Consider the following 22,062-nt stretch of genomic DNA (forward strand, 5'->3'; position numbering starts at 1 on the left):
AGTGTCCCCAAGTCGACCTAGTCCTATAGCGGCAATATTAATTTAGTCACGTGAGCAACGCGTTTCGCGCACTTTTGGTTCCGGAGGTCGAGAACATCTTGCTATTCGAATTACCTAGGCATGTAACGGCGATGGGCGCATTTAAAGGCTTCGGAGGATAAATTACCGCTAATACCGTGTCCAATAATCTACCGGTTGAAGGATCATGGAGACCCAGGATGACAGTATCAATATCCCACAGTTACAACGCGTCGCGTTGGGACGAGTGAGTGGTCACACTGGTGGCGCTGTGATCTCGATTGCTCTAACACCAATCACCTGCTAGGAACCTGCACAATCCCAGTCGCTAATACCCGGGCCCGAGCTTCTCAGGATTATCCCCCAGAATAACATCGTCGAAGAGCACTACTCTCAAATCTCTGATGGTCGTCAGTCATCTACTAGTACTGGCCACGAGGTCCCCCGGAAATCCCCGTCGAGTCGTCCCGAGTCGCCCTTTCAGGAACAACATGCTAAAAGCTTGACAAACGCCCCTCGATTGTCCTTTGAACGAAGAAGACAAGACCCTGCCGCTGGATTGCACCCTTCTAAGAAGATGAGCTCTGCAGACACAGTGCCTTCGGACACCCAAGTTATCTCGCAGTCGGTTTATGACGACCTTATAAGACAGAACCAAGAAGCTGTCGATAATGGCTCGGACAATAATCTTGCCGATAATGCAACTTTGAGGACGCTGCATGAAGGTGATATTGGTCATGTGGATTTGCTGGCTGGGTTTGACGGGCCAAACACCGATGCAACCAATGGCGATGATAACGAGGATCAGAGCAGTTTCAAGCTAGGGGAGTCATCTCCGGTGCACTATCAGCCGAATCTCTTTCCCGAGTCCCAGCGCTTTGTGTCGAAGACTCCGGCGACAGCAGTAAAAACAGGGCGTGTCGATGGTCTTGCTGCAGTGACACCCACAGCGTCGAGGAACCCTCTCGCGACGGAGCTTGAATCAAGCGGTGGTGTCATGGCCCTAAGCCAAGTATTCAAAGCAACCCAGGCCCCTTCCTCTCCCCTTGTTCATGGCCAACAATCGGATCCAATTTTTGACCGGCCTTCACCTAATCTTCCCATTCAAAATCGCTCGCTTGCTACAGCTTTGTCCTCGCCGTTAAATAACGTTGCGGCAACCTTTCCCCAGGATTCCTCAGAGCCACATCTCAATTATATCACCATGCAAGAATCGCAGGCGCAGAGGGATATAATCCTACGAGAGAGGATGACGCGCTCTGCAGACCATATATACTCGGAAGATCAAAGCGACGGCGAGTTTGATAAAGAACCCAGCTTCGTGGAGCGCATAAGGCGACAGAGAAATATCGATGAGGTAACTAGGGAACAATTGGCCGGTCTTTCGGCTCCCCCAAGACCAGCAAGTCACAGGAACGCAGATAAAATGAGCAAGTCACCTAGCAGACAACCAGACTCTCGAGATCGGGCAGATGCAGTCAAATCCATTACGCCCAGCATCGAGCACCAAGGAAACGCTGCAGCAGGCGCAACCAGTGAAGAAGAAACGGAACAAGAGGATGAGTTTTGTCAACGGATGTGTCGGTCTCAAGACCCAAATCCTTCAACTGAAGAGGATAAGGAAAATCATAATGATCCCTCTACAACCCCGCTAGCTGCCGCGACCAGTGCCCATGATCGTCTCTCTCAAGCACTTGCTCTTGATGGAGCTCCACATCCTAGCCGCAGAAGGTCACTACAAGATGCTGCAGAGTTCCACTTGCCTCCTCATGGTGCTGGTGATGAACAAGCAGATGGTACTAACAGCTCATCCCAAGTATATATTGTGAAGGACTCTCAACGATCGCCGGGTCCCCAGGACGAGGAAAATCACGGAAGGAATGATGCTGAAATGTGGAATGAGAACCAGACCCAGGCTTTCGGCTTACACATTTGCTCAAAACGTTCCCCAGAGAAGCTTGTGTCTCCTGCGAAACAGCTCCGTATACAGTCAACTCCTCCCTCAGCATCCCAAAGAAGTCGAGTCTCGTTTCGACTGGATGACGAGGGTCTAGTAGCTCGATGCAGAACGAACTCGACTAGCTCACATGGTTCTCACGAACAACCACCGAGAAAGTCCATTGCCCAGGAAACTAGCGTAATGCAATCTAGCAATTCAACTGTGCATAAATCTATAGAATTAGGCGACAAAATACCGGCATCCGATATCAAGGAGAAGTCATCTTCGATGCCCTCTCGCGTGGCTGAAACACCTGTTCAGCGTCCGAAGAGCTTTAGTGATGTGGTACCAGCGACAGCTATCCCAGAAACGAGCCCTAATCGATTATTTAACCAAAGCTGGGCAAATGACGTGAACAATGAAGCAATGGATCAAGAAGACGACGACCTCCCTCCTCATTACTCGTCCACACATGAACGAGGACATCATTCCCAACCAGTCAATTCGAATAGCTCGTCGCCAGTGAAGAGCTTCTATAGTTCCAAAATCCTATCTAGTCCAAGTGGAAGACAGCGTAGAGCACTGACAGAGATTGCAGCTGATGCTTCGCCTCAAATCGGGACGGGAAACTTCGATGTTGATATTAACATCTTATCCGCCGACGATCGAGAATTCAGATCTGCTGTTGCACTGTCTCCAGTTCCACCAAGAAAGAGACGTCGTGGAAATGATGGCCAAAGTGTCTTCGCCTCTGACCCAGTGCTTCCTATTACACCCCGTACCGCCACTTACTTTGCTCCCCCAAAGGGAAATGAAACGATCCCGGCCCGGGACCCCAAGCCGGAACAATCATTGACTAATCCTAAGGGAACGTTTGAGAAACGATCACGACCTTCTAAGCGAGCGGAAACAGTATGGGACATTGATGATTCTCCCTACTATCATGTTTCACGGAAGGAGCGCGTGCGGCTGTTCAGTCTTCCTCGTATTCTCGAGCAGAAGGCCAAGGAGGCTCATCAGTCTGAGGAGAGTACTCATGCACAGCTTGTCGCTGATCAGAACTGTTTAGAAGCCACATCATTCCCCACGGAACAAAATATTGAAGTTTCTCGAGACGAGCCATCTGAGGGCCTCATCGAGAACAGCACCGCTAGAGAGGACTCGGTCACTGATAGCAATGTCGAAATTGCACCAAATCAGGTTCTTGCGGCCTGGAGTGGAACAAAACGTGCATTTTACCCTGCAACCTGTTTTGGAAGACCGTTGGGGACTTCACAATCTCGTTATTTAGTCAAATTCGAAGATAGTGCTCCCGTTGAAGTTCCCATTGGAGCTGTGAAACGGCTCGAGCTACGGGTTGGAGACGCTGTGAAGGTCGATATGCCCAATGTGCCAAAGGTGACTCACATTATCCGAGATTTTGAGGATAAATTGAGCATGAAAGATCTTGAAAACGATGCATCCAATGGCATTATCCGTATGACAGATGTATACGGCCATTCAACTGTCGTTTTAGGACAAAAGCAGCGCAAGAGCCTTACACGTGAAGGGCTTGCAGTTCCTGAGAATAGCGTCAAAGTCCCAATATCCCGCATATACCTGGATACCATCCTCTGGAACCAACTCAAAGATCGGACGTATAGCTACAGCTCTGTACATACACAGTCAGAGAGTAGACTCGAAACACCATCCGATCGGCACACCACACCAGCTTCACCCAGCACTCGGTTATCCCGCAGTATCCGTTATTCAAACGGTATATTTGCTGGAATGGTATTTGCTGTGTCTTATGGGGAGAATGATGAAGCAAAGTCTCGGATTACGCGGATGATATTGGATAATGATGGACGCATTCTTCATGATGGCTTCAACGAGCTGTTTGATCTACCATCAAGCCGCCCAGTTGTTACGCCGTCGAAATCACCAAACCCAGCCACGAACAACAACAACAACCAATTCCGTCTCACTGGCGGCGCCGAAGATGTGGGCTTTGCCTGCTTGATAGCTGACAAGCATTCTCGCCGGCCAAAGTACATGCAGGCACTGGCTCTCAACCTTCCTTGTCTCTCGGACCGCTGGATAGAGGACTGCGTAGCTCAACGCCAGGTTATGGATTGGGAGATGTATTTGCTTCCTGCTGGGGAGTCCTCGTATCTTCACGGAGCGACAAAGTCAAGATTATTGCACCCTTATCCTGCTCTGCAAGCACGACTGCCTGAAACCATTGCTGGCCGGCCCAATCTATTGCATGGGCAGTCAGTGCTAGTCGTGATGGGCCGCGGGAAAGCTGATGAAGAGCGAAGAAAAGCGTATCTCTTTCTAACATATGCGTTAGGTGCTTCCAAAGTCGAACGTGTACCTGATATCAAGTCGGCTCGGGCGGTCCTTGACCAGGGTGCAGCTGGAACTGGATGTGAATGGGATTGGATATATGTGGATAATGATGAAAAAGCCTCTGCCATAGCCACAATCCTTGGGGCCTCTGTCCTAGGCAGCCAAAAGGCTTATCCCGCCCAGAGGTCAAGAAAGCGAAAAAGGAATGAATTAACCGAGTCAATAAGTGGCAGTGATCTTGGTCTGAGCACCAATGTCAGGATTGTGGGCAACGAATTCGTCTGTCAAAGCTTAATCCTGGGGAGGTTGATTGATTAACAGTTCCGACCAATATCCTCTCTAGTTTTCGGTGGTTCATGATTTATACTTACTATTTGGAACTGATTATAGACTTGACGAGGAAATGAAGCTTTGTTAAGGACTTGATGTCATAGCACTTATAATAGCAATTATACCCCCAGTGTGTCTCCGGCACTTGTTTTGGATAAGACCTTAATGAGTTTGAGCCCAATTGCCTTACATATCTCAAGAGTAAATCCATACATAATACATTGAATAACAAACTAATGGATGTAGACATTTCTCTATAGTACAAAAGCACCTTTGAGCCCGATACCGTGCGACACCATTTGGGATATACGGAGACATAGGAACATGGGCGGAAGTGTTGGCTATGATCATTAGCGGCCACCCTTGCCCTTCTTTGAGGCCTTCTTCTTGTTCTTGAGACTCTTCATCTGGGCAGCTCGCTCAGCTCTAGCCTGTCTCTTCCTCCACGCCAACCAACGATTCTTGGGGTTGTACGGCTTCGCTGTAATCCCGGCCTTCTCAGCTGCTCGACCAATCTGCCAGTTCGCCTCACGATACATATAACCCGGACGCAGCTGGGAGCCTGACTCGGCGTTCACGGCCTCCACGCTAGACACCATAGTACCATTGTCAATAGTAGCAACCAGATCCGACTGTCCAGCAATCGGCGTAGGGGCGTCATCGATGCGAGGGACAGCGACCCTGTTCAGTTTCCGTCTGGTCGGGGCATTCCGAGGCGTAGGCAATTTGCCGTCCTTCTCAAAGCAGACGCCGATGTACTTCCGATCAGGGTGCCGTTCGGGATCCAAGTAGTATCTCACATACCCTGCCTCGGTGGCATAGATGGTATGATCCCTGCCCAGTGCGCAATTCTCCCCTGGAAACCATTTCGTTCCACGCTGACGGAAAATGATACAGCCTGGAACGACGTATTCACCGGTGGTGCGTTTCGCACCGAGACGCTTTCCGGCGGGGTCACGGGAATGTCGATTCGCCGTACCCTGGGTAGCATGGGAGGCGTGACGGACTTGGGAGAAGGGGAGGAGGCGGTTCAAGAATGGTGTCGATGCGGAGGTGTTGGTTCGTGAGAGTATTGATGGTGGTGGTGGTCGGGAGATTGGCTGTGATGAGCGGAGCGATGGCACGATTGCTCTCTCTAGCACCCGGAGGGGCGCCAGTAGTCTTTTTTGTAACATGTTGATTTGCAAGGGACGGGCGACTCCCCAATGTTCCTGAATGTTGGACGGAGTTGCTCGAGGTTCCTTTCGGTGACTTTTTCTTCGGCGGCCAGTCTGGGTCTTGGCAGGTCACGTGTGTTTGCGCGAGTTGGCTTTATTGCATACAAATTACACAAGTTACTTTAAACAGTGATATGTTGCTTACATTGGGAAAGGGATAATATCTCTTCCACTAATAACTTCGGATACTCATATATTGGGCTCTACTTGCAATGCTGCATACCTGGATCCGGACCCTTGGAGCTTTGCTCCTCCTGGCCTCCATGGCCCACGCTCAGTTCCAGTTCTTCGAGCACATGTTTGGCGGCGGACGTCAAGAACATCAGCAGCAAGCTGCTCAAAATGAGCCCAGTGATAGCTCACGGTATCAAAAGATGTGGGAGTCAGGTATTTGATTATGACTCGTTGCGCGCTATTTCATACTGTCTGGATAATGGCTAACAGGTTCCACGCTTACAGCTCAATGCGACAAATATCTATGTCCTGGTACTCTTGCTTGCGTGCATTTTCCTCATCATTGCCCATGCGCACACCCCTACAACGAAGATAAGATCGAACTTGGCGAAGGAAGTGCTATCTGCATCTCAAAGGGAGGATTCCAACCCGGCGAAGCGGCGCGCAAGATCGAGTTGGCTCGGAAGGGTGTCCTGTGACCCATAATTTAGTATGCGATTAGACCTTTTTTTTTTTTTTTTTAAAAAAAAAAAAAGAAAAAATTCTTGTGATATCGGTTCAAATTCGTCTTAATGCAAAGCACAAGGTGATTTGGTGTCTTTAGACAATATAGATTGTATATATAGCATTTGTAAACTCTCATTGGTGCTTACAGTGAGGATGCGCACATCGGGATTGACTAGTCAAATTCCATGATCTTGTACTTTCGAAGCGGGTTCTTTTCTAATTTCGTGGAAATGATTCCGTTGCTCCTAGGATGGAGTAGGTACTACTCCGTTCACCATGTAAATGTAAGTACTGGTCTTTCTGGTTGATTCTGCCTACCCTTATCTCCGCTTAACTCCATTGACAGGTTCGTCATGGTCTCCGCCTACTACTTCGTTCCACTATCTCAACAACATCCCATTGTCCTTTGCGGTGCTCTGCAGCAATAGTCACGCTTTACTCCAAGTCAACTTACTCTATACTAGTCGCTATCTTTACCCCAGGCATGTGGAGTGCTAGACTCCAACTACAGCCGTTGCGTTGGCTTAAAGCCCCCGGCCGAGCGCTGTCGAGTTCATTCACCAGAGGGCGAATTAGCTCTCGTGGGCCCCGGAATTCAATACGGAGACCAGAGCCCATCAGAAGGGAAAATCTACCCTCAAAACAACTGGAACAACCAAGTTCAGCTGCAAATGATGCCAGTTCCTTAAATCCGAACTATGACCCCGCTCACAACACTCTGCTCTCCCCGGTCCATATACCAGAAGATCCTCGTGGAGTATTAAAGGAAAACCACCCTGCATTGGGTATATTAGCAAATTCTGGCCTAGTTGTGCAACGGCAACTGGAACTCATGAATGTCATGATGTGAGTGTTCCGGCTTACGCAAAACGTCGGAAATCTATCGGCTAACTTGGCGCTTTTCTTCGCAGTGGGTTTGAGCAAGCCAACAAGTATGTAATTATGGATGCGAACGGGCATCATATCGGGTACATGGCGGAGCAGGAGCGAGGAATGACCAACATGATGGCTCGACAGTGGTTCCGAACCCATAGGAGTTTTGTGACGCACGTCTTTGATAGGCACGAGAATGAAGTGTTGCGCGTGAGTTTTGAAATAACACTCTTAGCTTCTAGTGTTGCGCTGATGTTATCTAGTTTCATCGACCATTCTCATGGATTAATTCCCGTATCCGCGTGTACGACCCTCTTGATGTTGCTAGAAATGCCTACTCCTCTTCAACCTCTCTCCAAAACGTTCAGCCGGGCTCGCTTATCCAGGCCACAGGAGATTCAAATGCCCGGGTGTCATCACTAGGGCTGGATGACATGCGCGTGATCGGCGAGGCCCAACAGCAGTGGGCACCATTACGGCGGAAATACAACCTATTCACCTACCATCACTCCCCGAGCCGCGCGACAGATATGGGCACTGTATCCCGACCGCTTTTGCAGGCCGGTCTCTCTGACGCCCAGCAGATGCAATTAACTCAAACGGCAAGTGGTGGTCAAGCTATGGGCGAGTTTAATCAATTCGCCTACGTTGATGAGCCTTTCCTGTCGTGGGACTTTTCCCTTCGCTCGGCCAATGACCAACTTATCGGATCCGTCAACCGTAACTTTGCGGGCTTCGCTCGCGAACTCTTTACAGACACTGGTGTCTATGCTCTACGAATGGACTCGGCTGCCTTTAGCCCTGAACAGGTACCTGCGCAAACCAATTCGGTTACCGGCATGACGCTCGACCAGCGTGCAGTCATGTTGGCTACTGCAGTAAGCATCGACTTCGACTATTTCAGTCGCCATAGTGGTACTGGTGGATTTGGTTTCATGCCTATCTGGATCCCCGGCGTTGGCGGAGAGGCTGCGGCTGGTGGTGCCGCTGCCGGTGAAGCTGGGGCTGTGGGTGAAGCGGCCGCGGGAACTCTCGGCCGGGCCGGTGCAACTGGAGGATTGGCCGAAGGTGCAGCTGCAGGTGCCGTCGGTGCTGGAGCGATGGCCGGATATGATGCGATGTCTCGAGGCATGACGGGAGAGCACCAGTCGCAGTCTGCTCCACTAGATCAACAAGCGCTCCCAAGAGACCAGCACTCACCTACCTCCAGTCAAACAGGCCCTTATGGCGATGTCTGGGCCGATGAACCACAAGACCCTTGGGCCCAGAGTCAAGAGGATCCATGGGCGGCAGACGATACCGACGCAGGAGATGGTGATGATTATGATTGGTTTTAATCCTGTTTTGCAAGGCGTTTACTCTGGGGCGGCGATTTACAGGTTTACAGGAGTCAAATATGAGAAGCGTTGTTTGCGTGGTATAGAGATATACATTTGTATTATAGTTAGGACATGAACATTGATTTAGGCTTTCTCTTTTTCCTTTTCTTCCCCCCCACCTCTTCGTCTTGATGATGCAGCAATGCCGATCAATACAAGCATAAATGCGGGCCGAACCCTCGGTGATAAGTAGCGGCAACAACATGTGCGGCCTGGGGCATCAGCCATCATTTTTCCTTCTGTCCAGTGGCAACTTCGTTTTCCCTTTCTATCAACTTGCGCTGTCGTTGAACCGGAAGGGTTGTTATCGCTTCATATTGCTACCGCAGTTTATCCGAATAGAAAAGGGGCAAAAAAACTATAAATTATCTTCAAGCCATAGTCTTCACTATAAAGACCGCACTTTAACCCCACTCCGTTGTCTCCGCAAAACCGCCTAACTGCGAATAATCCAACGACAAACAATTCATTGGCCCACGAGCTTGTGTTCTTCTACTTTTCCTTTACTTATATCCTTACAACAGAATTAGAGAGCAACCATGTCTACTGTCGCGCAAAAACGTCTTTTCCACGAGTACAAGAACCTCTCCACCAACCCGCCAGATGGCATCACCGCCGGCCCCGTCACTGAAGATGACATGTTCCATTGGGAAGCCCTGATCGAGGGTCCACAAGGCACACCATTTGAAGGTGGAGTTTTTGCTGCCGAGTTGAAGTTTCCGAAAGATTATCCGTTGAGTCCGCCGACGATGAAGTTTGTGGGTGGAGGGGTTTGGCATCCTAATGGTACCTTCCCATGTTCTTATCTATGATGGCGGGTGTGGTTAGAAGGAGATTTGGAGCTTGGCTAATTATGTTTTGTGATCGGACAGTGTATCCCAATGGAACCGTGTGTATTTCCATTCTTCATCCTCCCGGTGATGATCCGAACCACTATGAGCATGCGTCGGAGCGGTGGTCACCTATCCAGAGCGTTGAGAAGATTCTTATCTCGGTCATGAGCATGCTTGCTGAGCCAAATGACGAGAGCCCTGCCAATGTTGAAGCGGCAAAGATGTGGAGAGAACGGAGGAGCGACTATGAGCACAAGGTTCGTGATGAGGTACGGAAGGGTTTGGGACTGTAGGTGTGTTCTCCTATTCGCCAAGTTGGAATATGATGGAGAGGCATGGTGCCTCTTTCATTGTACCGAACTTGTGCTTGTAGCCATCTCGCTGGCGCATGGCATAGCTTGGTATGGATGCATGCATCTCTTTGGTTGGCGGTGGGGCCATGGCGTTTATGGTACATTCTTACTATTTAAGGCGCTTCTATCGGGGCCTGTTTTCGCTCTTTCCTTATCTTTGTGGGTCTTCTTCGACAGAGCTGATAGAAAGTAAATAGCTTGTTTGAATTATACATTTATATGGGTAATGTCGTCCCTAGTTATCCGGTGGAGAGAAACCTGCCATTTTTTGATCAATCCATCCTTCCAGTCCTTCGTCCCGATCATAAAGTATCTCGATTTCTGCTTTCAGGTTCAACATGAGCATTTGCTGCAGCTCTGCACGCCATTCCAGCTCGGGTCCTTCGGCTGCCCATACAGGGTTGTTCGATAACATGGTCATGACCTTCTTTCTGTCCCTTACTGTCAATCTAATCAAAGCCCCGTCGTCGTTGCTCGGCGCTCCAGATACGACATCTGACGTTCGGAGGCCTAACCACCAGAGAGAAGGAATATTTAACCTTCCATTCTGGTTGGTATGTGCCATTGAGCCGTATTTGTATGTTGACATAATAGCCATGCCGTCGGGGTCGCTGTCAACTAGACCATAGAAATGCAGGGCTTTGTCTGATCTACAGCTGTTCTCATATATCTTTCGTGTGAAGGCTCTAGTTGAGAGATCCGGGTAGCCTTTCCCCTAGTCGTTGTTGATTACTTACCCAGTTATGCAGGTTAAGGAGGGCTTACAGTGATGAGGATCCCTTTTCCTGCGGCCGCTCTAGTATGATATTGACTTCTTGTAAGTCTGCGGTAGATGGCCTGTGTACTGAATGAGTGTCCGTGATGAGATCATATGGCAATGGTAGCACCTCTTTCTCGATGATCAAGACCCAGCTAGCATCTGAGATGTCAATTTCACCGTTATCCTGTGAATTTGGTACTAGACAGTCCTACCCGGATTAGTTGGGACCTTTTGACATAGGGAGCGGAGTATCCTTTATCCTTCAGATTTGTATACCTTAGCAGGCAATTGAATATCCATGGTCTCCCCAAACTTGGTTAGAAGGCTACAATAGCCTGTCACGAGTCCTTTCGCAGCCGCTTCCTGTCGCGTTGCCCGAAGGCTTTAGACCGACAGGATCAATTCAAGTATAGTCATCGTAAAGGAAGCTCACATACAACATTCAATGCGGATCTGTCGACTCCAATGGTGTGGGCCAGATCACCAACGATTGTGTCAACAGTTCTCTGTGTCCCAAAGCATGCCGGATCGCTGTAGTATATGTCTCTGCTTAGGCATCAGAGATTGCAGAAAATTTGGTGCGAATCGCAGACCTTTTGGACACTACTAAACCTGTGTCAATAGCATCTGCAACAGCTGCAAGAACTCGAAAAACAACGGCTATTGTCATAACGATCAGTATATGGACACCCCGTGGTAGTGTTGTCAATGAAACAATGCATATACTAAATTTCCATGCTTCGAAGGTGTTTGCGCCGGGCCAGGAATAGGTAATATATGTGTCTGTTCCATTGCTTTCAAGAGCTCTACTTGTGGGATTGATAAACAGTGACACGTTCCTAGAGCTTCGTTTAAGTGTTATGGCTGGTCGACCGTCTGGTGTGGATAGTTCGTCAAGGGCAGATGCCAGGGTCTCGTCGATGTATCGCTTGACTTGGCGGAGGGAAGACGACATATAGCTGTCATAACGAGTAGGATGAGGGGAGACCAATCCCCTGTACCCCACATGGTCCTCCATGAGATGCAAGGAATGATGGAATATGTAAGAATGGATGTTAGGTAGAAAAGAGAAAAAAAAAGAAGAAGAAGAAGGGTACATAGAAGACACCAAATTAAGCACAATATAGCAACATGATCGAGTTGCAATTGGTCACAACAGAACCACCAAGTGCAGTTAAATCAGGTTAACTATTACTAGAGCTTCTACTAACATTTGGAAATAAATCAAGCCACGCAGATGTATACATAATATACGTACTTACAGAACCATACTTGTCAGAAATCGAGTGGTGCCTCATGGTTCAGGCAACAAATACTGCCCCTGATGACTAAGTCTATGGATCGACCAACCCCAGATCTATCATTCGGCGTTTCTTTCCATATTCTCGTCCACTTGTTGTAATTGCTTACCAGAGGGTACTGATCTCTCGGGGTTCGGTGGCTCTTTCGGGCTAGTCCATTCAAGCAAAGATACTGCCGGACACACTCGTAGCAGATATGGCCGATCCTATCGCTCCCTGGAGAACCGCGGCGCAGGGCCATTTGACCGCCGATGCCAATGGAGATCCCAAAACAGACTACTCAAGGTGGAGATTGCTGGACAATGATGGTCGTCAGACCTGGCATTACCTCGAATCAGATGAAGAGAATGCAGAATGGCCTCAATCGGTGGCTGACAAGTACTTTCTGGGGCTCCCTACGGTACTGTTTTCCAATTGTTGTTCTTGTTGTTTCTTCGGGCGGTTTTTGAGCCTTGTGAGACTGACTTCCCTACAGGGACTTCCTAAGCTGCCACCTGCGAGAACGCCACTACAGTGTGCAGAGAATGGCCTGGAATTCTTCTCTAAATTGCAACTTCCCCCAGGTAATTGGGCCTGTGAATATGGTGGGCCGATGTTTCTGCTGCCAGGACTCCTAATCACCTATTATGTAACCAACACTCCAATTCCTCCGGAGTATGCTACTGAGATCAAGAGATATCTTTTCGCTCGTCAGCACCCCGAAGATGGAGGCTGGGGTCTCCACGTCGAGGCCCATAGCTCCGTGTTTGGTACCTGTATGAATTATGTTGCACTGCGCTTGATTGGTGTCAGTGAAGACGACCATCGAATGATCAAGGCCCGTGGTCTCCTACATAGACTCGGTGGTGCCATTTATGGACCCCACTGGGCAAAATTTTGGCTTAGTATCCTTGGAGTCATGGATTGGGACTGCGTCAACCCCGTTCCTCCCGAAATCTGGTCCGCACTGCCCCTTTCGTATTTGTCTTCCCTTCACCTCCAGTCGATGATCAGTTTGCTCTGAGTACTGATAATTTTATTTTAGGCTTCTCCCCGACTGGGTCCCATTTGCCCCATGGCGGTGGTGGATCCATATCCGTCAGGTCTTTTTGCCCATGTCTTACTTGTGGTCTAAGAAATTCACTCATCCGCTCGATCCGCTTACCAAGCAGCTTCGAAGCGAGCTGTATACCGAGCCGTATGACTCTATCGACTTCGCAAAGCACCGTAATTCTATCCACAAGGCTGACAATTACTATCCGAAGACGTGGCTCTTGAACACGATCAACTCCATTCTAGTCAATGTCTGGAATCCATACCTGCGGCTTCCCGTACTTGTGCGCCGTGCTGAAGAATGGACCTGGGAATTGATTCGCATGGAAGACGAAAATACCGACTACGCAGGCCTTGGTCCTGTGAGCAACCCAATGAACATGGTTGCTTGTTACCTCCACGACGGACCTGATAGCTACTCGGTCCGTCGTCATCGAGAGCGTCTGAATGATTATATGTGGGTGAAGAATGAGGGAATGTTGATGAACGGCACCAATGGTGTTCAGGTGTGGGATACATCCTTCATCACCCAAGCTATCGTCATTGCCGGTTTCGCGAATGATCCTAAATGGCGACCCATGCTCACAAAAGCTCTGGAATTTCTTGATAATCACCAACTGCGGGAGAATGTACCAGATCAGGAGAAGTGCTACCGTCAACACCGGAAGGGCGCATGGCCCTTCAGCAACAGAACTCAGGGCTACACAGTTAGCGACTGCACAGCCGAGGGCCTACGGTCTAGCATTCAACTTCAAGAGATACACAACTATCCTAGATTGATATCCGCACAGCGCTTAAAGGATAGCGTTGACTGCTTGCTGCTCATGCAAAATCCTTCTGGCGGTTTTACAGAGTATGAGACCACCCGTGCATCGCCAAAGGTGGAGTGGCTGAATGCCGCTGAGGTTTTCGGTGGGATTATGATTGGTTACGACTACCCTGAATGTACCACTGCCTCCGTCACTGCGCTATCTCTGTTCAGTAAGTTCTATCCCGATTACCGATCCGACGAGATCATGGCGGCGAAAGAAAAAGCTGTCAAATACATCAAACGTGTGCAGAGGGCAGACGGAAGCTGGTATGGATCTTGGGGCATCTGCTTCACCTATGCTGCTATGTTTGCCTTGGAAAGTCTCGCGAGCATTGGAGAAACCTATGAAAATAGCGACTATTCCCGTCGGGGTTGCGAGTTTCTCATTTCCAAGCAGAAAGAAGATGGAGGTTGGGGTGAATCCTACCTCAGCAGCGAGCGACATGTGTACACCCAACATGAGCAATCCCAAGTATGTCAGACTGCTTGGGCATGCCTTGCCCTGATGGAGGCAGGCTACCCGGACAAGGAGCCCCTCCGCAAGGCCATGCAACTTATGATGTCCCGCCAGCAACCCAATGGGGAGTGGCTGCAGGAAGCTATCGAGGGTGTTTTCAACCAATCCTGGTGGGTAGTCTCCATCTGTGTCATAGAATTGTTGGCGCTGACATGAGTCCAGTATGATTTCATACCCTAACTATAAGTTCTACTGGCCTATTCGCGCTTTGGGACTCTATAGCAGGAAGTTTGGCAATGAGGAGCTCCTGTAAAGAGTTGAACCCGCCATATGGAGAGAAACAACCTGGCAAATGGTTGAATACATGTACAAATAGCTTTTGATTTTCGGTTGTAATGGAAGATAATCTAATGAACATCAAGCCCATGTGACTGCATGTGACTAAGAGGTTGAACTCGCGCATTAAATCCGCTGACATAAGCCTCCCCGCAGTCTCCAAAAAAGCAGAGAGAAAGAAACCGAAAGAAAGGTGATGGAAACATCCATTGAACCATCTCTTCAACTCAGAATAGAAACTAAGCTTTGTTCTTCTCTGCTATAACTTCTGACCTCTCCCCTGTTTCAAGCCCCCCGCACCCCAGTGTTAAGCTTACCCTACATACATTTAAGCTGCGGAGCTCATAGCTCCCACAAGCTAATATGAATTCCGCAACACAGGGCGACAAGGCCCTCGCGAGCTCCGACTTCCCCGGTGCTATCCGTTACTTTACACAAGCACTAGTCGAACTACCCCGCGCACCGCCATACTACCTCAAACGATCGACCGCCTACTCTCGAGTCAAACCGGTAGATGGAGGCCCCCACTCCCAAGCAGCGCTACACGATGCGGAGATTGCTCTAACCCTTGCGCGGGAACGTGGAAAGAGGGAGTTAATCTTAGCTGCTCAGTTGAGACGTGGTGTCGCATTGTACCAGCTTGAAAGATATGGCGATGCGAGCTTTGTATTCGAGATCATCCAGGGGAAGACCGGCGCGGGCGCGGGTAATGTGAACAAATCAGAAAGGATGAAAGATGCTATGGGTATGGCCGGTGGTCCTCAATCCACATCAAAGAATGGGTATGAGCAGGAGCTGCCTATCTGGATACTCAAGGTCAAAAGCAAGCTTAATAAGTTGCCTGAGGGGGATAACAAGGCTGTTGTTACTATTGCGGAATACCCGAGTGGTGTCCAAGTTCCGACCGAGAAGGAGCTTAAGAACCAGTTGGATACTCTCAAATCCGGACAAATTGGGGATAGCATCGTCCAGAGTGAGCCTGCCGCAGCCAACAAGACGGTCACAAGAGAAGCTTCGACGTCCAAGACGTCGGATGGCCAAAGTGGTGCTGCTGGAAGCACCTCTTCTGCAGCTCCTTCCACTGTCCCTCCGTCTGACAAGGTTCGGCATGAGTGGTATCAATCTAATGAGACCGTTGTTGTGACTCTCTACGTCAAAGGGGTATCCAAAGATGGAGTGGACGTGGAACTAAAAGATGAATCGGTAAGGTCATCTACAGACATTTCTTCCCTTCCACGGGTATCAATCAATAATATACTGACCATGCCAACCTACAGGTATCTCTCCAATTCCCCCTCCCATCTGGTGCTGAATTTGATTTCACCCTTGATCCTTTGTTTGCGTCGGTCGACCCATCCTCTTCCAAGGTCTCTGTCATGTCTACCAAGATTGAGCTTGTCTTAAAGAAACGTGCTCCTGGCCAGAAATGGAGTGCGCTAGAAGCATCCGCAGTCAACATTAAGCCTCCTGGTCGTCAGGCTGTCCCGGATCCAACTCCTGCCAGTAGTTCTGCTCCAGCATACCCATCTTCATCCCGCAATGGACCCAAAGATTGGGATAAGTTGGCGTCGTCGCTTACAGCAAAGAAACTCAAGCCTAAAGACAAAGGCAAGGCCAAGGACGGGGAACAAAAGGGCCCAAAAGCGGACGATGCTGGAGACGAATCGGACGGTGCCGACTCGGTTGACTCAGACTTTGGCGGTGGTGACGCCGTCGATACGTTCTTTAAGAAACTCTACGCCAACGCAGACGAGAATACCCGTCGGGCCATGAATAAAAGTTACTTTGAAAGTCAGGGCACCTCGCTAAGCACTAATTGGTCGGAAGTAAGCAGAGGAAAGGTGGAGCCTCGTCCACCAAGCGACTGATCACAATACAATTGTATTTGATTTGGAGTTCAGCTTGGTCTCCCTGTGTTTCAGGGTCAACTGACGATGAAAGGCACTGACGGCGCTGTGGCCGCTGTCGCTTCTAGCGATGTCCTTCTTCTTTCTGTTGGGTTAGTGTTTAATTTCTAACATGAGAATATGCCGCCGAGATGAGCCCTGATACGTAACGATCTGGTGGGATATTTTCTTGAGAGGGCAAAGTATCTGTATACACGGAGTTAAAAAGAGAACCCAAAACGCCGCCCGCAACGAAGGAAAGCATAGCCTGATGCGCAAGACTAAGAAAGAAGAATAGTTGCCTTTTGACTCCCGACCTCTGTCCGTAACGCCACCCTTGATTTTTAGTTGAAGGCAAATAAGGACAGACAAAAGCAAAGATGAGAGAAGAAGGAAAGGAGACCAGAGGTATAACATGAGTGCTTGTGGGCGTGAACGAAATCACCCCCTCAAAGTTTCCTCGCTAGTTCCCTCAGTCTCGCCGTACCCATTATCTTGATACAAGAAGAATTGCACAAATATGACCATATCAAGGAACAGTGTTCCTAAGCTCCCGATTAGCCAAGATAAGTTCACAAGTATAAACCGACCATACAGGGCACCAGCTTCGCCAGGTCGACATTGGCTGACCCTTCCTTGGGTGTACTCCCCGTTGCAGACTGGGGAGTAGGCGAGTATTGAAAGGACGTAGGTTAGGTTGCCAATACAAGCGAAGAGGAAGAACAGCAAGGATACACCATCCGTGGACTTCCGTCGGTAGTTGAGTAGTAGCTGGGGCAGACGAGATCCAAGGTACAGGGCTGCACATAGGTAGCCGAATACTTGACCCAGTGTATCGAAGGAGAGAGACCCACTATCATCCTGCTTGTCTTCGCCTTTTGATGATCCAGGGCTGACGTACCAGCCGAGTATACCGGCGGCGCAGACTAAGACGACGGCGGAGAGTTTGAATAGGACGTTTTGGAGGGCGGAAAGGCTGCGCGGAGGACGAGTCTCCTTCGCTGAAGGTTCAACAAAAGGTGTCACAGGAGAAAGGTGCGTTCCATCTACGTTAGGGTGGAGGATATCCCTGAAGGAGGTTGCTGAGTGTCTCCTGTGGTTTTGATGGTGTGGGAAGGACTGTTGACCGGATGGCCCTGGCGTTGGGTAGCCGTTTCCCGTGTGCTCATGAGAATGCACCTGATACGAATGACCATTGGCCTTTGCGGATAGTAGAGCTGTTCGCTCTGATACCTTTCCAGGAAATGAAGACTGGTCTTCGGCATCTGATTCCTGCGTGCGCGAGCTCGGTGGTGACGGTTCATCTCTCAGGGTGAATCCTCGATAGTAAAAGCACTGGCCTAACAAGACAATATCGGCGAGTGTGTAGTACACAGCCAAAATGATCATCGTCGGCAGAACGCCTTGCAAGACAGCCCCGAGAATATTGAATACATCGCCCGCTAACCAGACAACGAGAAAGAGAAGTGAGAGGCCATCTGCTGAGCCACGACGAAAATTCTCTATGATTTGGGGGGAAAACACAACAACCCAACACGCAATGGATATAGATCTAATCAACATTAGTTGGTCATCTTGTACACCTCCTCATCCAGACACATACCCACAAATACCGCTGAGAGCGTCTAGATCTATATTGCCAACTGGCGGGTGAAACATATCTAACACAAGTAGAGCGACGAATTGGGTGTCCACCCAGTCCGATACTAGGCTACTGATGGCAAAGAATGACAAAAAATCTCAAAATTTATCATGGATTCCACAATTCTGTGAGGGCGAAAGAGAGTGACTTGAGAACGATGACGCTCGAAGACTCTGTTCGGCGATCACGTGGTTACAAATCCGGGGTAGTCTAGAATGCACAGACCACTTTTACAAAGAGGCAATCGAAACTTCCTTCCATGAGCTAAACCCTGTTGATAGAACATTCTATATGATATTATGCTCGTTGAGATGCAGTTCAGCGAGCATGAAGGCACATATGCATAAGAACTGTTGCCTTCCGCAGAATGCCATTAAGACAAACCCTTATCAGCTGGTCCTGTGCAATAGTTAGGGAATGAATTGGATGAGTCAGCAACTATCAATGACGGCATTTGCGATCAGTAGCCAACCCAATAGAAATACTGACATTGTCCCAACGGTGCCCCATGGACACTTATAATTAGTTGAGCAACTAGCGACAGTCTTTCTCAAACATACGCAACTTTTTTTTCCCCTTCCATCAGCTTTTGCCAATTATGTGGCTTCAATGACGACTCCGCCGATCAGAATCCCCTTCACCGGCCCGCTGCCTCCACCAGTAATTGTGCCGCAATCAGCCCGCACTGTTTCAGGAGCTATTGATGCCCTGTTGTCGTTTTTCACTGCCCCTCCGTCACCCTACCTTCGCGGAGTTGATGTCGGAAGGTATTCTCAAACTGTTCTCTTAACTGGTGCGGGAATTTCGGTGGCGTCCGGCTTGTCCGATTATCGAGGAGAGAATGGCACATACGTCACAAACAAAACATATCGACCAATATATTTTCATGAATTTCTGAGACGACATGAGTTCCGCAAGAGATATTGGGCTAGGAGCTTTGTCGGCTGGCCAGGCCTTGTGAAAGCAAAGCCTAACTCAACGCATTGGGCTATTAGGGACCTCGGCGCAAAGGGATATCTCAGCTCCGTAGTGACACAGAATGTCGACTCTTTCCATCCAATAGCTCATTCGAAACCACCAACCATCGAACTTCATGGCTACTTAAGGTCGGTTGTCTGTACCAGCTGTCAAAATCAATTTCCCCGAGACGAATTCCAGAAGTCCCTCGAAAAGCTTAATCCGGCCTGGGCAGAGTTTTTGGCCAAGATGGTTGACACCGGGGCTCTTAACACAGATAATCCTGAGGAGCAGCGACGGAAAGGCCTTAAGCTTAACCCAGATGGAGATGTGGATTTAGCCGAGGCACCTTACTCTACGTTCCGATACCCGTCTTGTCCTACATGTCTAGAGAAACCTCCTCGTCTCCGAGATGGCACGCCGGCTAGGGTAGAGGTAGAAAGCGATGGTGCATGGCTACCATCTTCAACTGCTGGAGTTCTGAAGCCTGCAGTCATTATGTTCGGTGAAAATATTCACCCAGCAGTGAAAACGGCTGCAGAGGAGGCAATTGATGACGCAGGAAGGCTTCTCATTCTTGGAAGCAGTCTTGCCACTTTTTCAGCATGGAGGTTAGTTGAACGAGCATATAAAAGGGGTATGCCTATAGGCATAATCAATATCGGGGGAGTCCGAAACGAGTCGGTACTCTTTGGGAAGATGGAACCGGATGCCCCTCATATTCGTTGCAGTCTCAACTCCGATCTGATTTTGCCCCCTGTTGCCGCACAGCTTCCCTCACTTGCCCCTGCGTGAAAAGGCTCTATCCTGATGTATTGGGAGATTTCCCCCTGATGATAGAACTGTATAGAACAGAGAGTTTTGTGGAATATTCCCTTTTTTTTTTTTTTTTTGGAAGTATACCTTCGTACGGAGTACTAAGATTGCAATATGGATGTATGTATGTATATATATGTGCCGTATCTTACATAGGCGCCCAAGCAACTGGTTGTCGGATTACACCATAACAAGTGTACTGTGATTTCGTACGGTACGGTAACCACCGATCTTTTACACCCTTTGGCCTTGTGGTTATCCGCCGCGGGGCTCAAAAACAAGGCTCCAATTAAATGGAACAAAGGGGATCACGGACATGGACAATCACAGCAGCTTAAGAATCCAGAGGAATCCTCACCCACAACAACAACAACACCCTACATCTACTTATCTGGGCATTGTATCGACACTGGTGTCTCCAAAATCTTTTCTTTTCAACCATCAACGCTCGAAACCCCCGCCGCCAAAATCCCCAACTTCGCACCCTGCCGCGTCGCCGACGATGGACAAAGCGCAGCAGCCTAGCTCCTTTCAACAGCTCGAAAAGGTGCGCGCTTCTCTCATTCTTCATATATGCAATCCGTGGAGGGAAATCTGTGACTAATCTGCCTCTAGCTTGGAGAAGGAACGTATGCCACTGTACGTTGACCCCGGCGTTACACCACTCTGACCTTTTCTGCGCAACTGTATCGCCCGGTATCAAGTTTCGTGCTTTTGCTCATACAGACGGTCGCAGGTATTCAAGGGCCGAAACCGTCAGACTGGCGAGCTAGTGGCTTTGAAGGAAATTCATCTCGATTCCGAGGAGGGGACACCATCAACGGCCATTCGGGAGATATCATTGATGAAGGAGCTCAAGCATGAGAGCATTGTTTCGCTTTACGACGTCATCCATACTGAAAACAAGCTGATGCTCGTTTTTGAATATATGGACAAGGATCTGAAGAAGTACATGGACACCAGAGGCGAACGGGGACAACTAGACCAGGCGACGATCAAGTCATTCATGCACCAGCTCCTCAAGGGTATCGCGTTCTGTCACGAGAATCGAGTCCTCCACCGTGACTTGAAACCCCAGAATCTCTTGATTAACAAAAAGGGGCAACTCAAACTAGGAGACTTTGGTCTTGCGCGGGCTTTTGGCATTCCCGTCAATACATTTTCGAACGAAGTAGTGACCCTATGGTACCGCGCCCCCGATGTCCTCCTCGGCAGCAGGACGTATAATACAAGTATTGACATTTGGTCTGCTGGGTGTATCATGGCGGAATTGTACACTGGCCGTCCACTGTTCCCAGGCACCACCAATGAGGATCAGTTGCAGAAGATCTTCCGTCTCATGGGAACGCCGTCGGAGCGCTCGTGGCCCGGTATCTCTCAATTGCCAGAATACAAGCCCAATTTCCACGTCTATGCGACACAAGATTTAGGCCTCATATTGCCCCAAATCGATCCTCTCGGGCTCGATTTGCTCAACAGGATGCTCCAACTACGACCCGAGATGCGGGTTAGTGCTCACGACGCACTGCAGCACCCGTGGTTCCACGATCTGCCTCAAATGCAGGCACAGCTGCAGCAGCAACAGCAACAGCAACAGCAAATGTCCGGATACGGAGGGATGGTTGCTTCCCAGCAGGCGTATTAATGAAACAGGGGACTCATTGTTTTGTTTCCGCTTCTTTCCTTTCTTTTCCCTTTTTCTTTTTACTCTTATCATTTGTCGACACAAATGACGAGACGACGTGTCCGTGTTAGATTGGGAGGGAGCATGGCGTTATACCTGAGAACAAAATTCGCACTCAACACTTATACTGGTTTATTTATCCGGGCTGCACAGTTCGTTGCATGGCCACGCACAGCGATCTACACCACCATATTCTGAATAGAGTGTCATGTTCGTATTTTTCCATTATTCGGATGTCTATGCGGCATGGCATATGAATCGCGGTAGTTTTGACCGAAACCCTATGATTCTTATTGAAATGAAAGACCGGGTCAATTGATGAAGGCTCAGCTACGTAAACCATGGCCCTTTTTTTTTTTAAAAAAAAAAAAAAAAAATCGCGGTTCACCGTGATCATAATCGGTTTCCTGACTTCTCTCAAGG

At 49.1% G+C, this 22,062-nt stretch overlaps 10 protein-coding genes across 10 annotated transcripts; 7 read left to right on the forward strand and 3 right to left on the reverse strand.

The window, feature by feature from the left end:
* The first annotated feature begins 427 nt into the window (after positions 1-427).
* On the forward strand, positions 428-4,756 carry BDV38DRAFT_253814 (chromatin-binding protein RAD9). Its single transcript, XM_032055271.1, has one exon. The coding sequence runs from the start codon at positions 596-598 to the stop codon at positions 4,607-4,609; it is 4,014 nt and encodes a 1,337-aa protein (XP_031910929.1). The 5' UTR covers positions 428-595; the 3' UTR covers positions 4,610-4,756.
* An 18-nt stretch (positions 4,757-4,774) lies between these two features.
* Positions 4,775-5,863, reverse strand: BDV38DRAFT_253815 (mitochondrial 54S ribosomal protein bL27m). Its single transcript, XM_032055272.1, has one exon. The coding sequence runs from the start codon at positions 5,794-5,796 to the stop codon at positions 4,972-4,974; it is 825 nt and encodes a 274-aa protein (XP_031910930.1). The 5' UTR covers positions 5,797-5,863; the 3' UTR covers positions 4,775-4,971.
* Positions 5,864-5,978: 115 nt separating this feature from the next.
* lcl2 lies at positions 5,979-6,699 on the forward strand. The gene is made up of 2 exons (XM_032051571.1): positions 5,979-6,225; positions 6,298-6,699. The coding sequence occupies exons 1-2, from the start codon at positions 6,051-6,053 to the stop codon at positions 6,489-6,491; spliced, it is 369 nt and encodes a 122-aa protein (XP_031910931.1). The 5' UTR covers positions 5,979-6,050; the 3' UTR covers positions 6,492-6,699.
* BDV38DRAFT_147678 (scramblase family protein) lies at positions 6,599-8,965 on the forward strand. The gene is made up of 4 exons (XM_032051569.1): positions 6,599-6,803; positions 6,866-7,365; positions 7,431-7,602; positions 7,656-8,965. The coding sequence occupies exons 1-4, from the start codon at positions 6,705-6,707 to the stop codon at positions 8,727-8,729; spliced, it is 1,845 nt and encodes a 614-aa protein (XP_031910932.1). The 5' UTR covers positions 6,599-6,704; the 3' UTR covers positions 8,730-8,965.
* Position 8,966: 1 nt separating this feature from the next.
* Positions 8,967-10,045, forward strand: BDV38DRAFT_147679 (E2 ubiquitin-conjugating protein UBC7). The gene is made up of 2 exons (XM_032051570.1): positions 8,967-9,557; positions 9,644-10,045. Exons 1-2 carry the CDS (start codon positions 9,311-9,313, stop codon positions 9,895-9,897), a joined length of 501 nt encoding a protein of 166 aa, XP_031910933.1. The 5' UTR covers positions 8,967-9,310; the 3' UTR covers positions 9,898-10,045.
* Positions 10,046-10,192: 147 nt separating this feature from the next.
* On the reverse strand, positions 10,193-11,735 carry BDV38DRAFT_285450 (putative meiosis-specific topoisomerase Spo11; the record flags this gene model as incomplete). The annotated part of the gene is made up of 6 exons (XM_032060487.1): positions 10,193-10,607; positions 10,723-10,925; positions 10,994-11,080; positions 11,155-11,263; positions 11,311-11,377; positions 11,444-11,735. The coding sequence occupies 6 exons, from the start codon at positions 11,733-11,735 to the stop codon at positions 10,193-10,195; spliced, it is 1,173 nt and encodes a 390-aa protein (XP_031910934.1).
* A 479-nt stretch (positions 11,736-12,214) lies between these two features.
* BDV38DRAFT_273253 (terpenoid cyclases/protein prenyltransferase alpha-alpha toroid) lies at positions 12,215-16,522 on the forward strand (the record flags this gene model as incomplete). Its single annotated transcript, XM_032057646.1, has 5 exons — positions 12,215-12,418; positions 12,494-12,957; positions 13,043-14,333; positions 15,036-15,857; positions 15,932-16,522. 5 exons carry the CDS (start codon positions 12,215-12,217, stop codon positions 16,520-16,522), a joined length of 3,372 nt encoding a protein of 1,123 aa, XP_031910935.1.
* On the reverse strand, positions 16,520-18,495 carry BDV38DRAFT_147762 (PQ-loop repeat-containing protein). The gene is made up of 2 exons (XM_032051573.1): positions 18,144-18,495; positions 16,520-18,092 (listed from the first exon to the last, which is right to left on the reverse strand). Exons 1-2 carry the CDS (start codon positions 18,197-18,199, stop codon positions 16,982-16,984), a joined length of 1,167 nt encoding a protein of 388 aa, XP_031910936.1. The 5' UTR covers positions 18,200-18,495; the 3' UTR covers positions 16,520-16,981.
* On the forward strand, positions 18,388-20,015 carry BDV38DRAFT_147753 (putative SIR2 family histone deacetylase). The gene has a single exon (XM_032051572.1). It carries the CDS (start codon positions 18,792-18,794, stop codon positions 19,932-19,934), a length of 1,143 nt encoding a protein of 380 aa, XP_031910937.1. The 5' UTR covers positions 18,388-18,791; the 3' UTR covers positions 19,935-20,015.
* A 16-nt stretch (positions 20,016-20,031) lies between these two features.
* BDV38DRAFT_147769 (cyclin-dependent serine/threonine-protein kinase phoA) lies at positions 20,032-21,688 on the forward strand. Its single transcript, XM_032051574.1, has 3 exons — positions 20,032-20,502; positions 20,571-20,594; positions 20,692-21,688. Exons 1-3 carry the CDS (start codon positions 20,272-20,274, stop codon positions 21,598-21,600), a joined length of 1,164 nt encoding a protein of 387 aa, XP_031910938.1. The 5' UTR covers positions 20,032-20,271; the 3' UTR covers positions 21,601-21,688.
* Positions 21,689-22,062: the final 374 nt, after the last annotated feature.

The sequence above is a fragment of the Aspergillus pseudotamarii genome, assembly GCF_009193445.1.
Source record: "Aspergillus pseudotamarii strain CBS 117625 unplaced genomic scaffold BDV38scaffold_49, whole genome shotgun sequence".
In the NCBI taxonomy this organism is placed as follows: Eukaryota; Fungi; Ascomycota; class Eurotiomycetes; order Eurotiales; family Aspergillaceae; genus Aspergillus; species Aspergillus pseudotamarii.

Coding starts and splice junctions, on each gene's coding strand:
- BDV38DRAFT_147679 (XM_032051570.1), top strand. CDS start 9,311: ATGTCTACTGTCGCGCAAAAACGTCTTTTCCACGAGTACAAGAACCTC. Junction 9,558..9,643: donor AGGGGTTTGGCATCCTAATG/GTACCTTCCCAT, acceptor GTGATCGGACAG/TGTATCCCAATGGAACCGTG.
- BDV38DRAFT_253814 (XM_032055271.1), top strand. CDS start 596: ATGAGCTCTGCAGACACAGTGCCTTCGGACACCCAAGTTATCTCGCAG.
- lcl2 (XM_032051571.1), top strand. CDS start 6,051: ATGCTGCATACCTGGATCCGGACCCTTGGAGCTTTGCTCCTCCTGGCC. Junction 6,226..6,297: donor TCAAAAGATGTGGGAGTCAG/GTATTTGATTAT, acceptor CCACGCTTACAG/CTCAATGCGACAAATATCTA.
- BDV38DRAFT_147753 (XM_032051572.1), top strand. CDS start 18,792: ATGACGACTCCGCCGATCAGAATCCCCTTCACCGGCCCGCTGCCTCCA.
- BDV38DRAFT_253815 (XM_032055272.1), bottom strand. CDS start 5,796: ATGTTACAAAAAAGACTACTGGCGCCCCTCCGGGTGCTAGAGAGAGCA.
- BDV38DRAFT_147678 (XM_032051569.1), top strand. CDS start 6,705: ATGATCTTGTACTTTCGAAGCGGGTTCTTTTCTAATTTCGTGGAAATG. Junction 7,366..7,430: donor GAACTCATGAATGTCATGAT/GTGAGTGTTCCG, acceptor TTTTCTTCGCAG/TGGGTTTGAGCAAGCCAACA. Junction 7,603..7,655: donor ACGAGAATGAAGTGTTGCGC/GTGAGTTTTGAA, acceptor GATGTTATCTAG/TTTCATCGACCATTCTCATG.
- BDV38DRAFT_147762 (XM_032051573.1), bottom strand. CDS start 18,199: ATGTTTCACCCGCCAGTTGGCAATATAGATCTAGACGCTCTCAGCGGT. Junction 18,093..18,143: donor GCTCTCAGCGGTATTTGTGG/GTATGTGTCTGG, acceptor AATGTTGATTAG/ATCTATATCCATTGCGTGTT.
- BDV38DRAFT_147769 (XM_032051574.1), top strand. CDS start 20,272: ATGGACAATCACAGCAGCTTAAGAATCCAGAGGAATCCTCACCCACAA. Junction 20,503..20,570: donor CCTTTCAACAGCTCGAAAAG/GTGCGCGCTTCT, acceptor ATCTGCCTCTAG/CTTGGAGAAGGAACGTATGC. Junction 20,595..20,691: donor GAGAAGGAACGTATGCCACT/GTACGTTGACCC, acceptor AGACGGTCGCAG/GTATTCAAGGGCCGAAACCG.